The 20,804-nt window shown below is 44.0% G+C and overlaps 1 protein-coding gene across 2 annotated transcripts; it reads right to left on the bottom strand.

Moving 5' to 3' along the window:
• Positions 1–1,102: 1,102 nt before the first annotated feature.
• fam171a2b (family with sequence similarity 171 member A2b) lies at positions 1,103–10,822 on the bottom strand. 2 transcript variants are annotated; one of them, XM_084039898.1, is made up of 8 exons: positions 10,600–10,822; positions 7,677–7,904; positions 7,374–7,466; positions 6,685–6,843; positions 6,399–6,578; positions 6,212–6,325; positions 4,077–4,224; positions 1,103–3,895 (listed from the first exon to the last, which is right to left on the bottom strand). In XM_084039898.1, exons 1-8 carry the CDS (start codon positions 10,688–10,690, stop codon positions 2,425–2,427), a joined length of 2,484 nt encoding a protein of 827 aa, XP_083896024.1. In that variant the 5' UTR covers positions 10,691–10,822; the 3' UTR covers positions 1,103–2,424. The 2 variants fall into 2 exon arrangements, with proteins under 2 accessions (XP_083896024.1, XP_083896025.1); XM_084039899.1 differs by having other exon boundaries at positions 4,098–4,224; positions 10,600–10,821.
• Between the last annotated feature and the right edge of the window lie 9,982 nt (positions 10,823–20,804).

Raw genomic sequence — 20,804 nt, forward strand, 5'->3', positions numbered from 1 at the left:
TGTGTCTGAGGCAGTGGCGACGCTAGTATCAGCGGGACGAGCGTGGTGGTCAGCATGTCATCGTTGTAAACATTTACGACCGGAAGTGGATTTTTGTCAGAACTGGATCGAGGAAAAAAACAAGTCAGCGTATCTTCGTATAACCGAGTTCATTTTTTTTTTTTTTTGGCAACGCGACTCAATGCGTCAGTGCATCACATTTTTGTGCCAAACGTCCTGCTGGATCAATTTAATAAAAAAAGAAAATAGGTTGAGTTAAAAACACCCTATTCTACATTTTACATGCACGTCGTATACACATAAAATCTCATATCATACCATTTACAAGGTTTGTGAAAAAGAGGATAGATACAAGAAATTAAAGGGACAGTTCAGCCCAAAATCAGAAATACATATTTCTCCATTTAGCTGTAACAATAATATAATCTGGATTATTTTGCAAGTTGGTTACTTTTTGAGATTTCTGCCTTCTTTAAAACTAAAGAGCCAAGAAAAGAGGGATGATCAAATCTGCAATGCTAATCCCATTCCTCTATCTCAACTGTAGTCAAAGTTGATGACATGTATTTCATACAAACATAGTATTTCAGATACCGTTAATCCTGTGATTCTTCCGGAAAAATATTATATTCGTACTTCTTAGTGAAACGGTACCATTTCCTCCTACGCTGGTTTCTTGTATATTTTTGCCAATTACTTCAATCACATCTTTCCATTATTCTTATTATTTACCATTTTTTATGATTTTTTTCCACCTTAGCTGTTTGTATCAATTTTGTTTCCTTTATTCTCTGTCTTGGTTTTGTACATTTTATTTTTTTTTAATTTGGGAACTATTTTCTTTGTACTGAACTTCACCCACCAACCGTATCACCATGTGGACGGAGGCTAACCAATACCGTAGCTGACCTAGCACCACCTAGCTAGCTAGCTGGCGTTTCAGCTCGGCCGAGGAGGACGGCATTAATATTTACATCTCGTGCTGCCTCGACCGTCCTCCGATACGGTTGGCGTTTGTGTGGTTTGGTACAAAGAAAATAGTTCCTACCAAATTGATAAATAGCACAGGTAATTGAAAAAAATACTGTTATTTTTTTTGGGGGGGGTGAACTGTCCCTTATTTTATCATTATATGATATTAATAGTGGCGAGAAAGTTGTCCGTTTTGGCAGGCATGCTCCCCAGAGTCTCATTGTTCCCACAATGCAGTGTGCTTATTGACGCCCGGCGGCGACGGACTACGTTTCTAACAGGGACCTGCATGCCGATCACTCGATCCTACGTGAAAGAAGGCACTTACAGGAGAGGAGATACAGGTCCGGTCCGTCAGCGGCCCTGCTGGGTCTCAGAGGAACGTTTAACGGGCGAGTCTTCAAGTAAAGTGGTGTTTTTAGCCGTTTGGAGCGCTTTCCCGCGTTTCTTGGCGATTTGGGGGGAGGGGAGGCGGGTCTACGCAGGATCTGAACTGTGGTGGGGGAGGGGGCTTTTGATGCCTTCTGTTCATTTATTTCATACATTCATATGCATGCAATCTTTCGGAATATTTCAAAATGTCCGGGGAATCTATTTACACCACAGAAACCGCAAAAAGAAGAAATAGTCTCCGTCGACCAAACGACGACGGGAGGAAAAAGGCAGAAAGTTCCAACTTTTGGCAATAAAATCGATGACGAGAGAGAGAGAGAGGACGAGAGACAAAGAAGATGCTTAACATGTCGATTTGTTTCTATCTGAATAAGTAACCTGGATACATGAACACGAAACACAGAGGGAGTCAGGTTCATCCCCGAAGGAGCAAAATGCAAGTGAGTGGTTTACGTGATTCGTCCACGGGGGCTCAAGGAAGTGAACCAGCACATCTGATAGGTCCGTTACGCATTTCCTCTAAAGAATACTTATCGTAGTTACCGTTAAGTCGAGGTAACATGCGCCTTTGTGTGAGTTCAAGGAAGGAAAATCTAATCTAAACACCCATCAGTCCTATAAAACAATGTCATCAAGTATCAATCGATCAATTCATCAAATTATCAATAAGTGCTTCCATAAAATGGCTATTTCCACAGTCGGCGTTCACAGCGAGTTATCAGAGAAAGTATTCACGCTAAACTGGATACGCTTCAATATATATATATATATATTTATACGAGGGATCGTCTCAGTGAGATTAACAGTGAGTGTGACTGACAGTGGGATTAATTGACAGCGGGATTAATTGACAGTGGGATTAATTGACAGTGGGACTACGAGAGTAATCAGAAAGTGCAGAAGCACGTCACCAGAAACAACAAAGGTCAAACGACCAAGGTCGTGGTTGTGCTTATTGTGTTCTCTTCTCTCTCGTGAAAAATTCTTCGTCCCCGATTCGCTCTGGAAAAATCCCCCCTCCCCCCTTTTTAAAAAGATTGTTAAAGGTGTGCGGTGAGTTCACTTCCTGGGGTGGAAGACCATGAGGGGCCGGTCCTCGATCTTCTGCCAGGGGCTCTTCTTGTTCTCGTCCTTGTCCTCGGGGTCGTCCTCCGGACTGGTCATGGAGTCGCGGCGGTTCTCGCTGTTGCTGCTGCGGCTGCTGTTCACGCGGCTGCGGCCCCGGCGGGGGATGGTGGACCCTCGGGAGGACGGGCCCTCGTCCAGGAGCGGGGTGAGGGAGTTCTCCTCGGGCGAGACCGGGCGCCCCTCGCTGCTGCTGCTGGGCTCGCTGTGGTCGGTGTACGCCAGCTTGGAGTAGCACTTCCCGCCGCCGACGCCGTGGCCCTTCCGCCCCCCCGTGCCCCAGCGCTCCTCTTTCCCTTTACGGTTAACCGCTGACTTGCGTTCTTGGGCCTCCAGAGGCGGCTCGAGGTTGACGTCTCGGCTGGCGCTGTTGGCGCCGCCCAAGAATCCGCCGCCGCTGAGGTCGTTCCCAGCATCTATGTAGGAGTGGCGCACGTGAGCGTTGTTGCGTCCGTCCAGGGAGATGAACCACGCCCTCGGGTGCTGCTTGACGCCCAGCTCCAGGAGCTTCTTCTCAGTCAGAGCCTGCAGCTCGCCGTTCATCTGGGCCATGGTGGAGTCGTTGAAGAGCACCGGGATGGTCACGGGTCCGCCAGAGGTCTCGGACGCCCAGTTGGGGTCCTCCGAGTCTTCGCCCTGGGTGCCGCCCTGCTGCTGCTGGCCTTGTTTCTGGTGGTGGTGGTGGTGCTGCGGGCCTCCTCCCAGCTGTCCGCCATCTTTGTCCTGGTCCTTCTGGTCTTTGCCGTCTTTAGAGAACTCGGAGGGCAGGCGCATGTAGTGCGCCGGGATGACCAGCGTCGGCACCATGCTCCGGTACATGTTCTCCTTCATCTGGTCGATGGAGCTGCAGAAGATGATCTGACCCGGCTGGGTGTTGAGGGACGTGGGTCTGGCGAGGCTGTCCGCGGCCGCCGCCGAATATTCGGGCGGTTTGTCGGTCTGGCTCGGCACGTAGCCTTGGAAGCGAGGCGGGGACGGGGGATTGGAGGAGTAGCCGCGGTTGTCGTTAGCGTTGCGGTGCCGGTGGTAGTCGGACTCCTTGCCCTCCATGGGGCTGTAGCTCCGGTTGTAGTCCTCGTGCAGCAAAGGGTTGTCCAGGTTGTTGGTCTCGGTGGCACGCGTGACCTTCATGGGGAAGCTTTCGCCCCGCTGGGGGCCGGAAGCATTTTTCCCCTTGGCGTGTCGCAGCATGTGAGCCGGGACGTGTTTGGTCAGGTCCTCCCTAGAACTTTGGTAGTCTCGAGACGGTGACATGTCAGATTTGTCGTTGGAGGTTCCGGACTCAACGTGGCCTCCGCAGATCAGGTTTAGGCGTGATGTGGAGGTTCCCTGGTCCCGCTTGGCACCGTTTAGGTTAGGGGTGTGGGGTTTCCCTTGCTGGCGACGAGGTTTTAAACACTTCCGCCTGAAAGGAGAAGAGACCGAAGGTCAGACATGAAAGAAACTCCTGTAATCTGCTTTAAGATCTGATCTCAAATTAAACCCACATTCACAGATTTGCAAATCATCACAGCCAAAAATTCACAGTTGCAATTCTTGTTATTGTTATTGATTTTTGTTATTGATAGAAACCTAAAAAGTGAGACCTGCGCCTACGCTCCCCACACCTGCAGTAGTAGAGCAGCACACAGAGCAGGATGAGGACCAGCAGGGCCAGCGAGCCCAGGATGGAGAGCAGGAACAGGGTGTGGTAGGTGGTGATGTCCCTCAGGCCCGGATGAGACAGTCCCAGTCCTGCAAGACGATGCAGAATCACTCATTATGTCAGCGCTGTCCGACGTCCCTAGTCTGTCTGAAGGTGGTAATCTGTAAAAACGGGTCCTAAATATATGGTGTCATATATATGGTCATTTTCAAAAACAGCAGGTCACTGTAGTTTTTATCAAATGGGAGGAAACGATGGATTTGTTGGGGACTACTTTAAGTAGCGGATTTATCCACATTTTGGGGCTCCAGTGAGGATTTGAAGTTCTGCAGCTTTAAGAGACTAGAGAGCTGCAGGAACGAGTTGTAAACCCAGAAATGACTCAGCAGTTATTTTCACCGTCTGTGGTCTTTGGTTCACACAGGTTTAAGAGATTTTAACATTTTGCTCTACGACATCAAATTCCACAATTATTATTATCCCGAAATATGCTTGAAAACATACGGGAATCACTTTCGCTTATACTTTGTTTTTGTGAGGAAACAATCTTTTATAAAAATATATGTAAATCATTAACAATAAGATCCCACTTCATCAAAAAGGATGAATAAACATTAAAACATGGTAACATTGTGTTCTTTGCTACATGAGCTACATCTTTCATGGTTCAACCAGGAGAGTTTAACGTCTGTAGACGTGATGCGACTTCACATTGTCTCCTCACATTTTAAAACTCCAGGGCCCGGTTTCCCGAAGTCTTCTTAAAGCCTTCTTAACGCTACGTCATTCGTAACCCCTACTTAGAGTTCCTACTTAACATTTCGCGTGTTTCCCGAAACGTTCTTTGCTACGAATCTCTTTCGTACGTCATACGTTGGTAAGAGTGGTCTGGAGCGCTCTTAGAGCCTTCTTAGCTCTACCGTAGTGATGTTTCAGCTCCTGACGCTAGTCGCCGCCACTGTACGGTAATCCAGAAATCCCCGCTGTGCATGGAACTGCACATTGCCAGTGTTGTGTTTCACCAGTGGTTTTAAGTCATTCATGAAGAAAATAAAAATAAAATGCGCATGTATTTCATCACAAGGCTAAGCTTGACCTCAACCTCAGAAGTAGCCGAGGTATATTACAGTGTCATTTAATTAGACCATTATGCCTAGTCAATGTCAAGGCATGCACAATCCTGCAAGCAATTTGGGAAATTGGCACATCGTCAAACAATTAGGCTCTGAGTGGCTGAAATGTCATAAATAGACGCCGGTGACGGTTGTGAACGGTGGAAAAACTATGGCAGCGATACATCGCATCCTCGTGCTGAACCAAAGACGTCGCCGTCCTCGGAGCCGTTTAGTTGGAATACATAGTTTCATAAGGATCAACTTCAATCCCATGGATATACTGACCTACAACGGCAACAAATATGCATGTAATTAAGGATGTAATTGGCTCAATCTCCTCCGCTGTTTCTATATTTTCTATATCTTTTTTTTAAATCAGTATAGGCTATGGTAGTAAGTTCGACCATGGTTAAATAAATGTTTAGGCCTAGAAGGATTTCTAGCAATGTTTTATTCGCAAACACTGCAATAGCCTACATTTTATAATATAGTGCTGTCATGCACATGAAATGGAAAATCGAACTCTGAGCAATCGATTTCAGCACTTTCTTTCTGGACAGCGCCGTGTACGTACGACGTAAGGAGTGTTTCTTAAGAAGACTCCTAAGAGACCGTTCGGGAACCACGGCTATAGAGGTAAACAACTTTGGTAAGTCATAACGTAGGAGTCTTCGTAGCGCGCTAAGAGTGGACGTTATCGGGAACCCGGGGCCAGAGCCGTTTAAACAATATTCACCATCAGCCCGTCGACTTACTGTCAAAGGAACCGGTGTGATGACGACTTCCTGTTCATCAGTGTGGTGCTCTTAAGGCACCAGATAAAATACTTCCTGTGTGGTTCTGTTTAATGATGCAACATCAGCTGGTCGTCCACCAGACAGGACATTTCATTGCGGTCAGAGTCTCCTGCTAATGGAGACGAACGGGAAGATGAGTGGAGGCTGAAGATGAGTAACGCTACCTGAAGATGAAGGGAAGGCTGCCAACCAGTATCCCATCTGAGGAACCACCACGTTCCACACGAACTGCTGGCCGTCCTTCTTGATGTAGCCCGTCCCGTTCCGGACCCACAGGCCTGCAGGAGCGTGAATCACCGTTATGCCGTTACAACACATTCACAGGGAGAACGTTTGAGGCGCTTCCCTTACCCGTCTTAGGCTGATACAGCCAAGCCGGCACGCTGGTGGCCATCCTGTTGCGGGTGTCGGACGGCAGCGGCACAGAGACATGGATTGGATCCGACACCTGGATCGCGCGGCCATCTTTGTCATAGAGGTGAACGCTGACCACGGCCAAAGCTGTCAGATCGGTCCATCCGGTTTCTGCGCCTGAAGAGGAGAAACTCCCATCAGCCTCGACACGTCTTATTATTGTCTCGTTTCCAAGCGATGCCCTGCAGCCCTCCACCCTTTTTGGATCCGTCTCCACACTCACCCGAGCTGTTGGTCTCCTGGCCCAGGAGGAACGGGAACCCGCCGATCTCGTACTGGGTCTTGGCTGTGGTGAGGGCAGCGGACAGCGCCGTGTAGTTGGAGTCAGACGGCAGCCTGAGGGACTTCCTCTGGAGCTGCACCAGCGGCTGGTTACGAGAGCCTGCAGAGAAACCACCCGTCAGACCCACGAGACCCGTCAGACCCGTCAGACCCACGAGACCCGGCAGACCCACGAGACCGGTTAGACCCACAGCCAGCTTGAATCCCTAACAGGTGTGAACACGCTGGCCAATATGAGGAGGCGGAACGTGACTGAGCTCTGTTTGTGAAAGAACTGCCAGAAGGAGTGCTCTCTGCTGCAGCTGTTGCTATGGTGACAGCAGCAGAGAATCACAGAGGTCATCGAAACGTTCAGCAGTGAAAACATTATATTAGATTGAATTTGTTTATACAAACATGTTTCTCAAGGATCCCAATAATTATTTTTAAAAAATGTTTCAATTCATTTTCAATTATGTTTGCATTAATTTTATTTAATTCATTTTAAAAAATTATAATTTTAATAATTTTTTTAAAATTCAAATTCAGAATGACAGAATCACCGTTGACCACCGTTACTCAATGGATCAACATGTTGGATCATTGTTATGAATGAATATGAACACATGAGTGACGTGTTGTTTCGTTTACCTGGCGACCCGGACAAAACCTGCAGGACGTCGTCGTACAGAATGAGCGTTCCCGGCCTCTGGACCAGCAGGTACAAGCTGACCGACGCATACACTGGAAAAAGAGGAGGCGTTCAAGTTAACACAGCAGAGTTCCAGCTGTACCAACGATGCTGAGAGCAGGGAGAGTGCAGCTTTAGGTTGCCGCTTGTTAAAAACATTAAGCCACATGGATCCTGTGTGATGTACAACTAGCCAATGAGACGACTTGAAACCATTTTGTTGAGAAGCAGATGTCCGAGTGTTCGTCGTCATGGTGACTTACGGGGGATGCGGCTGGAGTGCCAGGGGACAGAGTTGGTGACGTAGTCCTGTTTGGAGGCTGTGATGACGACCCATGTTCCCGTGCGGTACGGGAAGCTGACCCTCAGGACGCCGTCGCTGCCGGCCCTGCTGGACGCCAACACGGTGTGGTTGCCGTGGACTTCAACCAAAGCGTCCGCCAGCGGCGACAGGTCGCTGTTGTCGAACACCTGGACTTTTATTTGCACCTCTGGAACAACATAAAGACAGAGGGTTTGAACGTTATTTATTTATTTTATTTTTTTGCCTTATAAAATAATAAAATATGATGAAAGTTATACATTTTTGGGAGTTGAATTCAATTCAATTCAGTTTGTCCCCCTCTGCTGTTTTACAAGGTCAACATCGTTATGCAGCAGGATGAAAATCCCCTTCAACGTGAAACGACAAGCAGGGGGCGCTGTGTTTACTTTTGGCAAACTGGAACCTTCACATTTAGGCCGAATCAGCTGTTAGCACTTCCTGTTTGTTGTCCATTCATTGACTTTGTTACTGAAGAATCCTTTAAAGTGTCTTTTGTTTCCTATAATTTATGAGCAGATTGATGGATGTTTATGTGAGACGTATCGGAGACAACGCCACCCTCAGGAAGTGAAAGTCACACTAAATCTAAAGATATTACTTTGGAAGCCGATTTGACGGAGATATGACTCGTAAACTGCAGCTTTTAAACTCCAGCCGTTCATTTCCTGTTGTTCTGAGAGCAGCCGCTGCCCTTTCACCTCTCTCAGCATCTTTGCTTCATCAACCTGCCGACTGACGAAGACCAACAAGAAACTGATGATGTCATCGCAGACACGCCCGTCGCAAATCCATCGCCTGACTGTTTTCGTCCTCCCATGTTTCCCCCCCCAGGAACATTTTGTTTCTCATCTTCCCTCTTGGACAGCATGGATGTGGGTCACGGCCGGGAGGGGGGCGTTTCCATGGAGACGTGCCGACTCTCCAGAACCCAGCAGCATTTGGAGCCGTCGCCATCTAAACCCTCCCGGCGCCTCTCGTGACAAAAAACCCTCCATGCAGAACTTGCATCATAAAGAGCATGTATACGTGTGTGTGTGTGTGTGTGTGTGTGTGTGTGTGTGTGTGTAATTGGTGGAATAAAGGCTCCCTTGTGTGTGTGTGAGTGGAGAGGATTTCCTCCAACAGCCTCATTGAGAGTCACAGTGTCACATCAAGAAGCCTGAATAGAAACTCAGTGGAAGTGGAGAGAAATCCTCGACTCAGCTTCTGTCAGTGTTTGTTTCTGGTCTCAGAGCCGACTTACTTATTTCATATTTAAACTCACACCATCTCAGCTCAACACGGGTGCTGCTTGTGTAATTCTTTGTTCATTAAATCCACTTATTTCCAGACAAATTCAAAGCCAGAATTTTTTTTTTTTTTTTTGAGATTTAAGTCTTTTAGCTTTTAGGTTTTGTCCTTTTGTTTCTGCACCTTTTCTTCTACACGTCATCACTGATGATTATTATGATTATTATTATCTGACTTTTAACTCTCTATGAGAGTTGCTCTGCTCTTATGGCTTTGCTTTTATGCCCTTATTGTTTGATTTGTTGCATTCATGGTCTTATGGTTTGACATTATTATTATTATGTTGTTTTTGTGTCTTTGCTATATTTGATCATCTGTTGTTTTTAAATGTGTTCTAGACATAAATGTATGTGTTATCGGACTCCCAGCTCAGTAATAAATAAAGCCACATTGGTCGACCCCTCTAATCCTGTGAATCGTGGAGACGTGCTGAGCTGCTCCTAAACTCCTCCAAGGTATTAATTAATTGACGGTGTAATCAGTGGAGCTGCAGCTGGGGAGCAAAATCGATTTCAATGTCATCTCAATTAGGCTCCACCAGAGAAACAAAGGACAGAAATACAACATTAGCAGCAGAATTCTGCCAATTAAAATGTACTTAAACGGTAAATGTGCAATATCATGATGTTATATATATATTATTGATGTGTAAGTGTGTTTGTGTTGCGCTGGAAATACCACAATGTACAAAATACAAGTATAGTACACTTTAAAAAGTAAAAGTACAGCACTTATTATGCAGAACAGACCCTTAGGCAAATGTATTTGTAAATATACTATATATGTCGCCCTTTGGTGTATGTGAAGTACAAAGTACTTTAAAATGAAGAGTAAATGTACTTGTAAATGTTGTGAATCTTATTTTGAAAACCTGATCATGCATTTTGTGTTTAAAATGTAACTAAAGTTGTCAAATAAATGGAGTGGGGTAAAAGGTACTATGTCTGTTTACATTGTGGTGGATTAGAAGTACAAAGTACCTTAAAAATAAAGAGTACATGTACCTGGGAATGTACTGTCTGTGACTGTGACCATCCATGCAGCTCAAAATAGCTTGAAGCATAAATAATGCAATGTAAATTACATAACGACGTCCAAAATGGACACCATAATATAAACACTGGTGCTGTCCGTGCTGCGGCTGCATCGACCTGGAGGTTTTGGTTCGTGCATAAACGTATTTCGGGGTCTTTTGGGCGCAGAAACGTGCGTCGTCCTGGTCTCTGTGTCATTGTTTGTGCAGAAAAAGACGCGCAGGCCTCCGTTACAGCAGCTTAGTGAGAGGCCTGACCTCGGCATTATGAGCGAGGCCTTGAACGCGCCACACACATCTGTACAGTATATCTGTGTGATATCACCTCGTGGATCTTAATGAAATACTAGACCATCTAACTATCGCTCTTAACGACTGGGAAACGACCCCCTGAACGCATCTCCTGTCCGGCTACATGGTATCAGCTCGCAGCGGTGCAAAACAATCGACGTTTTTTTGTTATTTTTTTATCGACAAAAGCCCATAAAAAGAAGCAACCACTCCCATCTGCTCATTGTGCTGCATCCTCCCAGCTTACCGGAGGCTCCCTGCTCTGGAAGAGACTTGGCCAGCGCCTCCGGAGCCGCGCAGATCCACGCGAAGAGCAGCAAAACGTAGCTGGCTGGCATCCTGGCAAAAACACAAACTACATGTCTAGTCGCGGCTCAGCGGCCATGAGTCCCGTTGGTTCCTCCTCCTCAAGCAGCAGCGGTCCTCAGACATTTAGCTCCGAGATGCTGCTGCCTGGCTGCCCGTCCGTCTGTGCGGGCTTCGCCTTGTTTTTATTGTCTGAGCCGGAGAGAACGAAGAGCCCGACGTCTCCCTCTGCTGGCCGCGACAGGAACAGCGGCTTCTTCTGCTATACGATAATATTAGAGGATATACTCAAATCTCCTCTGTACACATTAAGAAACCCGTGTCAGTTATATTATTATATAACCAAGTGTCTTTTATTACAGTGTAGAAATAAGTTCTGCATTAAAAATTCTACTTAAAAAAAAAAAGGGGGGGGGGGGGGGGGGGGGGGGTGATACATATATTTATTATATTATTTGTATAATATATAGATTATACAAAATAATAAAAATGATCTCTAGCTATTACATAATTTATGTAAAAATATAAAAAATATATAAAAATTCCAGTGTAGAAATAAGTTCCGTATTCAAAATTCTATCACACAGATCATCAACCACTTATCCTTTATTCAGGGTTACATGTCATAACCAAAGGGAGACATGTAAAGACAGACGGGTAACAATATATAGATATAGATATATATAGATATATATCTATATATATATCTATATATATATCTATATATATATCTATATATATCTATATATATATATATATCTATATCTATATCTATATCTATATCTATATCTATATATATATATATATATATATATATATATATATAGATAGATATAGATATAGATATATAGAGAGAGAGAGAGAGAGAGAGAGAGAGAGATTTCTTTTAAATACACTCAACAAAAATATAAACGCAACACTTTTGTTTTTGCTCCCATTTTTCATGAGATGGACTTAAAGATCTAAAATTCATTCCAGATACACATTATTACCATTTCTCTCAAACATTGTTCACAAATCTGTCTAAATGTGTGATAGTGAGCACTTCTGCTTTGCTGAGATAATCCATCCCACCTCACAGGTGTGCCACATCAAGATGCTGATCTGACATCATGATTAGTGCACAGGTGTACCTTATACTGCCCACAATAAAAGGCCACTCTGAAATGTGCAGTTTTGTCTCACAGCAAAATGCCACAGATGCCACAAGCATTGAGGGAGCGTGCAATTGGCATGCTGACAGCAGGAATGTCAACCAGATCTGCTGCTCGTGCATTGAATGTTCATTTCTCCACCATAAGCCGTCTCCAAAGGCGTTTCAGAGAATATGGCAGTACATCCAACCGGCCTCACAACCGCAGACCACGTGTAACCACACCAGCCCAGGACCTCCACATCCAGCAGGTTCACCTCCAAGATCGTCTGAGACCAGCCACTCAGACAGCTGCTGAAACAATTGGTTTGCATAACCAAACAATTTCTGCACAAACTGTCAGAAACCGTCTTAGGGAAGCTCAACTGCATGCTCGTCGTCCTCATCAGGGTCTTGACCTGACTCCAGCTCGTCGCCGTAACAGACTTGAGTGGGCAAATGCTCACATTCGATGGCGTCTGGCACGTTGGAGAGGTGTTCTCTTCACGGATGAATCTCGGTTTACATTGTTCAGGGCAGATGGCAGACAGCGTGTGTGGCGTCGTGTGGGTGAGCGCTTTGCTGATGTCAATGTTGTGGATCGAGTGGCCCATGGTGGTGGTGGGGTTATGGTATGGGCAGGCATCTGTTATGGACGAAGAACACAGGTGCATTTTATTGATGGCATTTTGAATGCACAGAGATACCGTGATGAGATCCTGAGGCCCATTGTTGTGCCATACATCTATGAACATCACCTCATGTTTCAGCAAGATAATGCACGGCCCCATGTTGCAAGGATCTGTACACAATTCTTGGAAGCTGAAAATGTCCCAGTTCTTGCATGGCCAGCATACTCACCGGACATGTCACCCATTGAGCATGTTTGGGATGTGCTTGACCGGCGTATACGACAGCGTGTACCAGTTCCCACTAATATCCAGCAACTTCGCACAGCCATTGAAGAGGAGTGGACCAACATTCCACAGGCCACAATTGACAATCTGATAAACTCTATGCGAAGAAGATGTGTTGCACTGCATGAGGCAAATGGTGGTCACACCAGATACTGACTGGTTCTGAGTCCCCAGACCCCCAATAAAGCAAAAAAATGCACATTTCAGGGTGGCCTTTTATTGTGGGCAGTATAAGGTACACCTGTGCACTAATCATGATGTCAGATCAGCATCTTGATGTGGCACACCTGTGAGGTGGGATGGATTACCTCAGCAAAGCAGAAGTGCTCACTATCACACATTTAGACTGATTTGTGAACAATGTTTGAGAGAAATGGTAATATTGTGTATCTGGAATGAATTTTAGATCTTTAAGTCCATCTCATGAAAAATGGGAGCAAAAACAAAAGTGTTGCGTTTATATTTTTGTTGAGTCTATATGTATATATAAAATATATATTATGATTACCATTAATATATTAATATATATATATTAATAATCATAATAATAATATATTTATGTACCACTCGCTGCCAAAAAAAATAATCTCCTTCTCACCCCTGGTGGGGTGGTATTTGTGTCATCCTCAAGCTCGGGTCCTCGGGAGTTTGAGGGTTCTGCGCAGTATCTTGGCTGTTCCTAGGACTGCACTCTTCTGGACTATATATATATATAGAGAGAGAGAGAGAGAGAGAGAGAGAGAGAGAGAGAGAGAGAGAGAGAGAGATTTCTTTTAAATATGTGTATATATATATAAAATATATATTATGATTACGATTAATATATTAATATATATATATATATTAATAATCATAATAATAATATATTTATGTACCACTCGCTGCCATGTGTTTGCGGCATAAAACTGTGATGAGATCAGCCAACAGGCCTGAAAAACAACCAGCTAATTAATAGTCTACAATCCAGAAGTGCCTCATGGTTTATGAGGGCTTACACACTTGTTTTGGAAAGCTTTCTGAAACTATTATTACCTGAGTATTTATGGAAACAAGAAGGTTAAAGTTGGATCAGAGACGACATCTTGGCATGTCTGTGCAGGACGCTCAGCACTTGGATGAGCAGGCAACCTCATGTTGAGGTGAACAGCAGGAATATGGTGTGAGTTAAAGACGGCAAACATACCAAGTAAAGACGGTATTTACTCTGTTGTTTTAACGGCTGTTTTTATAAAGGATATGAGCTGTTCATTAATAGCAGATGGTTAGCTGGGTTCAGAAATAGTAAGAGAGTAAGTTTAACTTTGGAAGCAAAAACATGCCAAAATAATTCAACTTTATATGAGCAACTGGATTCTTAATGTTGACATTGAGGCACCACTAATGATCTGAGTTCATTTGGTTTATTTGGTCCTTTATAGTCCGCCATAATCCTCCATATAGTCCTCCACAGTCCTATATCTTGATATTAATTGGCATGTGACAGACGTGGCATGTAGCTAATTCAAATTCAAACATGACTTCCATGTGTTGAATTAATGATTTGGTCTGATTAATTATTAGGTTGCCCTTTAAAGGTGCAGGGTGTTTCAGGGGACCTATTTGCAGGAATGGAATATAATATTCATAACTATGGTTTCATTAATGTGTGATCACCTGACACGAAGACGCTTGTATCCATGTAGGGAACGGTTTCTACGGTAACCCAGAGCGGACAAACCAAACACTGACAGAGCCCTTTGTGTTTTTTTATCATAATTTATATCCCACACGCACATTATGCTGTTCCACTCAGCAAGAGAGGCAGTTATCAATATAACAACGGCATAAAACTCCAACAGGCTAATTAATAGTCCACATTCCAGAATCGTTAGTTTCAGCGCTTACGCACTTGTTTTGGAATTTGGCGAGCAGCAACAACACACAGATGATCTCTAAACATGGCCGTCTTTAACACATTGTGTACTAAACAATGTTTTCAGTTTCTCATGCAGGCGTCTCTGAAAGATCATCCCGGTTCGTCATCTCACGTCTCAGTGAAGACAAAAATAGAAAAGAAGTCTGGTTGTATAGAAGTCTATGAGAAAATGATTACTTCTCTCTTGATTTATTATCCAGTAAGGTTGCTGCTCTGCTGCTTGTATCCATCAGATCCACCCGTCGCTCCTCCACAGTCCAAATATGGTCACTTCCTTCACTTCTTGCAAAACTCCAAGATGGTTGACCAAACTCAAGGCTTCAAAAAAGTAGTTCACAAACCAACGGGTAACACTTTAACACAAGTTGACCTTGAATTATGAAGCTGTCAACAGCTTCACACCAGAATCCATCAGATCCACCCGTTGCTCCTCCACATTCCAAATATGGTCACTTCCTTCACTGGTTGCAAAAAATCTAACATGGCCACGCCGAAACCGTAGTCCACACACCAAGGGATGATGTCACCATGACAACGTTCACTTCTGGTATAAAACCCAGATGGCATTTCTGCTTCATTACAGACTGAAAGCTACCGGAGCCCTTAAGTCCACCTCTTATATGATTACAAACCACATCTGCCCAAACCTCAAGACTGGATCACCAACAGAAGTACCAGACCCTCAGGTCCCCAAAGACCCCAGTTTGAGGTAATTGGATGAACTGATTCACACATATGGAAGTTATGTGTAAAATGTTGGATTCCACTCATGTAAAACACACACATTCCTCCATGTTTACTCACTTAAATCTAAATATGAATTCCCGGTGGCAGCTATTTGAAAACTGGCATCCTTTTAAACCACTTGTTTTTCTGGTTTCCGTGAGCATCCTCGTGTGTCAGCAGAGAAAATAACGAGCTCATTAAGCAGATTAATAAGTGAGACTCTGCTGAGGAACATGGACACCAGATGGTGGAGGAGGGGAGCTGTACCTCTCCTGCACACTTTTTTTAAATGTATTTTGCATTTGAGGACATTCTTGAAGCCTCTAGGTTCTATAATGTGACTGCACAGCCTGTAGTCCGCCAGCAGGGGGCAGAGGAGAGCTGGAGCACTGCATCCTGCTGGCTGTGACCTTCGTGGCGGTGTACTTGTCACTGCGACGGCACACTTGTTGAGTTGGTGTCACGACGGAGCAGCTCGTGAGATTAAATCCGCCATCATCTCTGTGCCATCGACACCTCTGATCCTGATGTGAGCTGTGGTTTTTCACAGTGGGACTGAGACATGATGGCCCCCCTCCCGTCCCTCCATGTGGATCTTAGTGGGTCCACATGCTGAAACTCACCTGCTGTTATGAGTAAGTGATTGTAGTAAAGGATTATTAGTACTTTAAAATACTTGTTTTGGTTCTTTATTAATCAAACTGCAAAAAAAAAAAGGTTATGAGTGTAGAAATCACTTTTACTTCAAAAATCCAACAAAAAAAGCCCATTCTTTTAGGTTAGACGTCCATGTGGGATGTAACCGAGTACTTTTACTCGTGTACTTCTACTTCTACTCCATTTAGAGCACATGTGTCATCTCTCCAGAAGTGGTGCGACGAAAGTTCCTTAGAGATCAATGTAACAAAAACACAGGAACTTGTTTTTCATGAAAAGGACCCTGTGCAGCCCCTTATAATTAGGGGACAAATTGTAGAGGTAGTAGACAAGTTCAAATATCTAGGTACATATATAATAATGCAATTGGGGCACTGAACACCATGCCCCGTTGATGTGTTGTAATTTAACGGCCACTGCTGTCCTGCTTTTTGCCCTGAAGATGTCTGTGTGTAAGTGTTGTTGTTGTTGTTGTTGTTGTTGTCCTGCTTGTTGTTTTTATGAGACCAAAAACAAATTTCCACACCGTGGACAATAAATGAAACTAACTATCTGACTAACTTTCACAGCTAAATATTGTACTTTCTTTTAGTCCACATGTATTTGACTTACATTATATTTAAACTTATATTTAAAATATAATGTAAGTCTGTATAAAATACATTAGGAGATAACGAGCTACGCAGCAGTTAAAATGAGCTCCACTTTCATCAGCTGAAGCCGTTTTACTTTAAGTTGAGGGTTCATTAATTGGCAGCTGTTGGCACACAGAGGCGGGCTGACCTCATGGGCTAGACTTCTACAGGCCAGGTGAGCTGCCACAAGCCTCCCACACCGCCATGCCGCCGTCCGACCTCATTTGTCTAAAGTGTAACAGGCTCTTTTCTTAATTGCATTAAACGTGTTTTTGTTGTTGTTTTTTAAATGGACATTTTCACCTTGGAACAGATGTGGGGCAAAGTGAACAAACTCACCACACATGAAAGACTCTGTAGTGTTGAATATGTAAAAACACATTTACAAAAAGATCCTGATGAATGTGCAGAGAACCCTCATGACTGTATTTTATTATTGAGAATAACATAACACGTGCACCTTCAGTATTGGTTACATGTGGCCCACAGAATTGCTGCTATCTGCACATCACATTGCTGCTTTTAATTGCCCTAATTGCTTTTAATTGCCTTAGATGTGTTCATGCATCAGGGAGGGCCCTTCTCTATTGCTGTCTGACCCTCAGTAATGCTGCTTCTTGATCAACTCTGAAGCAGCTAAGCCACAAACATCAGCAGCACTTTTGTTTTTTACTTCCTGACAGGTTGCTCTGGAACAAAAGCAGGTCTTTTGTTTCTTTGCTTTGTCTCTTATCTCTGCAGACAAAATACATTTTCCAAGGGTGTTTTAAGGAAACAGTAAAACCAACAACTTAACACCCGGGCTCCTGTTTGATGCTCCGACTGTAAACGAAACACCCTCTTAAAGCACACGGACCTCATTGCCGGTAGCTTCAGTCGTGTCATGTGAGTCCTGCTGCCGGTCTCCTGGCTCCGGCTCCAGGTGCATTGCGACACATTCTTCACGACTAACGGTTATTTAAGCAAGAAAACTGACATTTATGCATAGCAACAAGCCCAGTGTGTGTGTGTGTGTGTGTGTGTGTGTGTGTGTGTGCGTGATAATTAGAACGTGTACAGCACGAAGCCTTTTCACATCTCCTTAAGTCTCTCAGTGCGGTGCCCGCTGGGGAGTTATATTTTTAGCTCTTTGGTCTTTGATTAAAATATGACTCTCTTGTTGACCTTCACACCTGCTGCAGCTCTGCCAATTCCACGGCAACACGGCCGCGTGATAAATAAAGAGCTGCCATCGGACCCGCTGACGAGAGATAATCAATTCTCCACAAAGTGGTCCCTGTGACGCTGCTGGAGGGAGGCAACCCGTCCTCTCCCGCAATTGTTTCCCACGTTGCATTCATTTGACGTCACACTAATCGTGTGATTCGCTTTCCAGCAGCGTCAGTCCCGATGGAAATATCTTAACAGCTATGGGATAAGGCACCAGTACCAGTACTAAAGTTCCTTAAACCGTCATTCTCTCTGCTGGCCATCAGGGGGCGACTCCTCTCTGATTGTATAGAAGTTTATGAGAAATTATTACCTCAGTAAACATTGTAACCATGAGTTTATGTCTCCATCTCTAGTTTCAAGTCTTCTTCAATCCAGCATGATGTTTATTTAGTACATATACTTTTCAGAAAAAGAAGAAGAAATGCATTGTCGTCCGTTATTCTGAAACAGCGACACTCACTCGTGTCATGTCAATCATGTTTCCTATTTTTGGAAAGAGAACCACCACATCTACACATGATGAACACACGTATAGAAATACACTCAGATGATCAATGATCCGGCTCTGAAACGAACACACGCCTGTTCAAACAACGCTATAGATGAAACATCCACATCTAAATCAACACCATAAACTGTCCATTATCATCAGTCAACACTCAGATAAATACGTCTTCACACGGAGACGGGCGGGTGTGGCGGCTGCGGTGATGTTGACGTGCACGCCACACTACATATGTAGGTCATAGACTTCATGAGGACGGGTCGCCGTCGACAACATCTATGTGGCTCAACCCTTTCAGATGGAAGAACTCAGATGGAGTCCCGTATATAGTCCTCTATGTAGTCCTCGACATAGGCCTCTACCTAGTATTCAGTTTTCATCCTAACCAACACAAAGTTGCATATACATACAAAACCAGAAGAATTTACTGTATACAGTTACAAAAAAAAAAAAAACTATCCCGCATCCTCTCTTCTGTTTCGGTCTGGCCACAGCACCTCATCCACATCACAGGCAATGCAAGCGATGGCCGAGCAGCGGGGGAAATATCGCCTAGCATGGAAAATCCATGCTAGGCTCCTCCTCGTACTCTCACTCCTCTGGCTCTGCCTCTGTTGCCAATGTTGGCATCCATTGCTCCAAAACAGAAGAGCTCACCTGTTGCACTTTTATGCTAATGCTCTGATTGCAAATTGTAAAACTGTGTTGCAGGTGTTTTCCCATGTGATGAGTCAGTATAGTATATAGTAGGGAAATTAACTTTAGAAGTTTGAATGGCAGTGTGTTCCTTGTGAAAACAAGAGATTTTCTTCATGAAAATTGTGCCAAATGCAGAGAATTGTGTGTAGTGTTTTGAAAAAAGTGTGTTTTAAAACTGCAATTTGAGTGTAAAGCAGGAATTGTGCTTGTAGTTTAGCAGAGCTAGTTCAGGGTGTTGGTGCATGAGTTACATGTTGTGGTCATTGTGTCTCAAGTACCAGTATTTGTGTGTAAACAATTGAGAAAAACTGTAATTAAATTTTAATTACATATATTGTTTGATTTATATTGTTTTCCCCCTGTATGATTACTTTTTAAATAAAAATGTTGGTTGGATTTAATTGGTATTTAATTTGCATTTTGTTTTTAGTAATATTATTTATTTATAATTATTTAATTCTTATTTAATTATTTTTATTTAACAATAAAACAATCCTTTATTTTATTTATTTTTTCATCTAATTAGTTTTTGCATTTTATTTGGTACTTTTTCTTGTTTCATATTCATTTTTTCTTTGATCTTTATTGGTGTAATTATATATTTATTCTATATTTGTATTTTATTTCATCGTAGTGAATTTCATTGCCCTGTGATGGAGGTAACCAGTCTATCACAGGGCTGACATGTAGAGACAGACAGGTAACCAGTCTATCACATGACTGACATGTAGAGACAGACAGGTAACCAGTCTATCACAGGGAGACATGTAGAGACAGACAGGTAACCAGTCTATCACAGGGCCGACATGTAGAGACAGACAGGTAACCAGTCTATCACAGGGCTGACATGTAGAGACAGACAGGTAACCAGTCTATCACATGACTGACATGTAGAGACAGACAGGTAACCAGTCTATCACAGGGCTGACATGTAGAGACAGACAGGTTACCAGTCTATCACAGGGCTGACATGTAGAGACAGACAGGTAACCAGTCTATCACATGACTGACATGTAGAGACAGACAGGTAACCAGTCTATCACAGGGCTGACATGTAGAGACAGACAGGTAACCAGTCTATCACAGGGAGACATGTAGAGACAGACAGGTAACCAGTCTATCACAGGGAGACATGTAGAGACAGACAGGTTACCAGTCTATCACAGGGAGACATGTAGAGACAGACAGGTAACCAGTCTATCACAGGGAGACATGTAGAGACAGACAGGTAACCAGTCTATCACAGGGAGACATGTAGAGACAGACAGGTTACCAGTCTATCACAGGGAGACATGTAGAGACAGACAGGTAACCAGTCTATCAGGGATGACATGTAGAGACAGACAGGTAACCAGTCTATCTGCCTCCAGCTCTACATTTGTTACGTGAACTGTTCCGGTTACAACACAATTAGATTCCTGCGTCGTCGTCGTTGCCTCACACAGCCGTGGTGAAGTGGTGTGTAACAGGAATGTCCTTTCGCACCCTCCAAAAATAAAATACAATGTCCAGGAAGTAATCAGCTGAAGAGTGTCGGCGCCATTATAACGACAACAATAATAATCGTGCGCTCTCGAACGGCCCGCTCCGTTAATGTCATGGCTTTTTTTTTGTGTGCGAATGAGAAAATGTTAACAACGCTCCTCATCGATGTAAAAAACAAAATTCAGAATGTTTTTTTAATGAACCCACTTGTGTCTTTCGAAGGTTGGCGGCGCATTCAAAGCACAAAGGCCATCTCTGCCAGG

The sequence above is a fragment of the Eutrigla gurnardus genome (genome assembly GCF_963514095.1).
Source record: "Eutrigla gurnardus genome assembly, chromosome: 22".
NCBI lineage: Eukaryota > Metazoa > Chordata > Actinopteri > Perciformes > Triglidae > Eutrigla > Eutrigla gurnardus.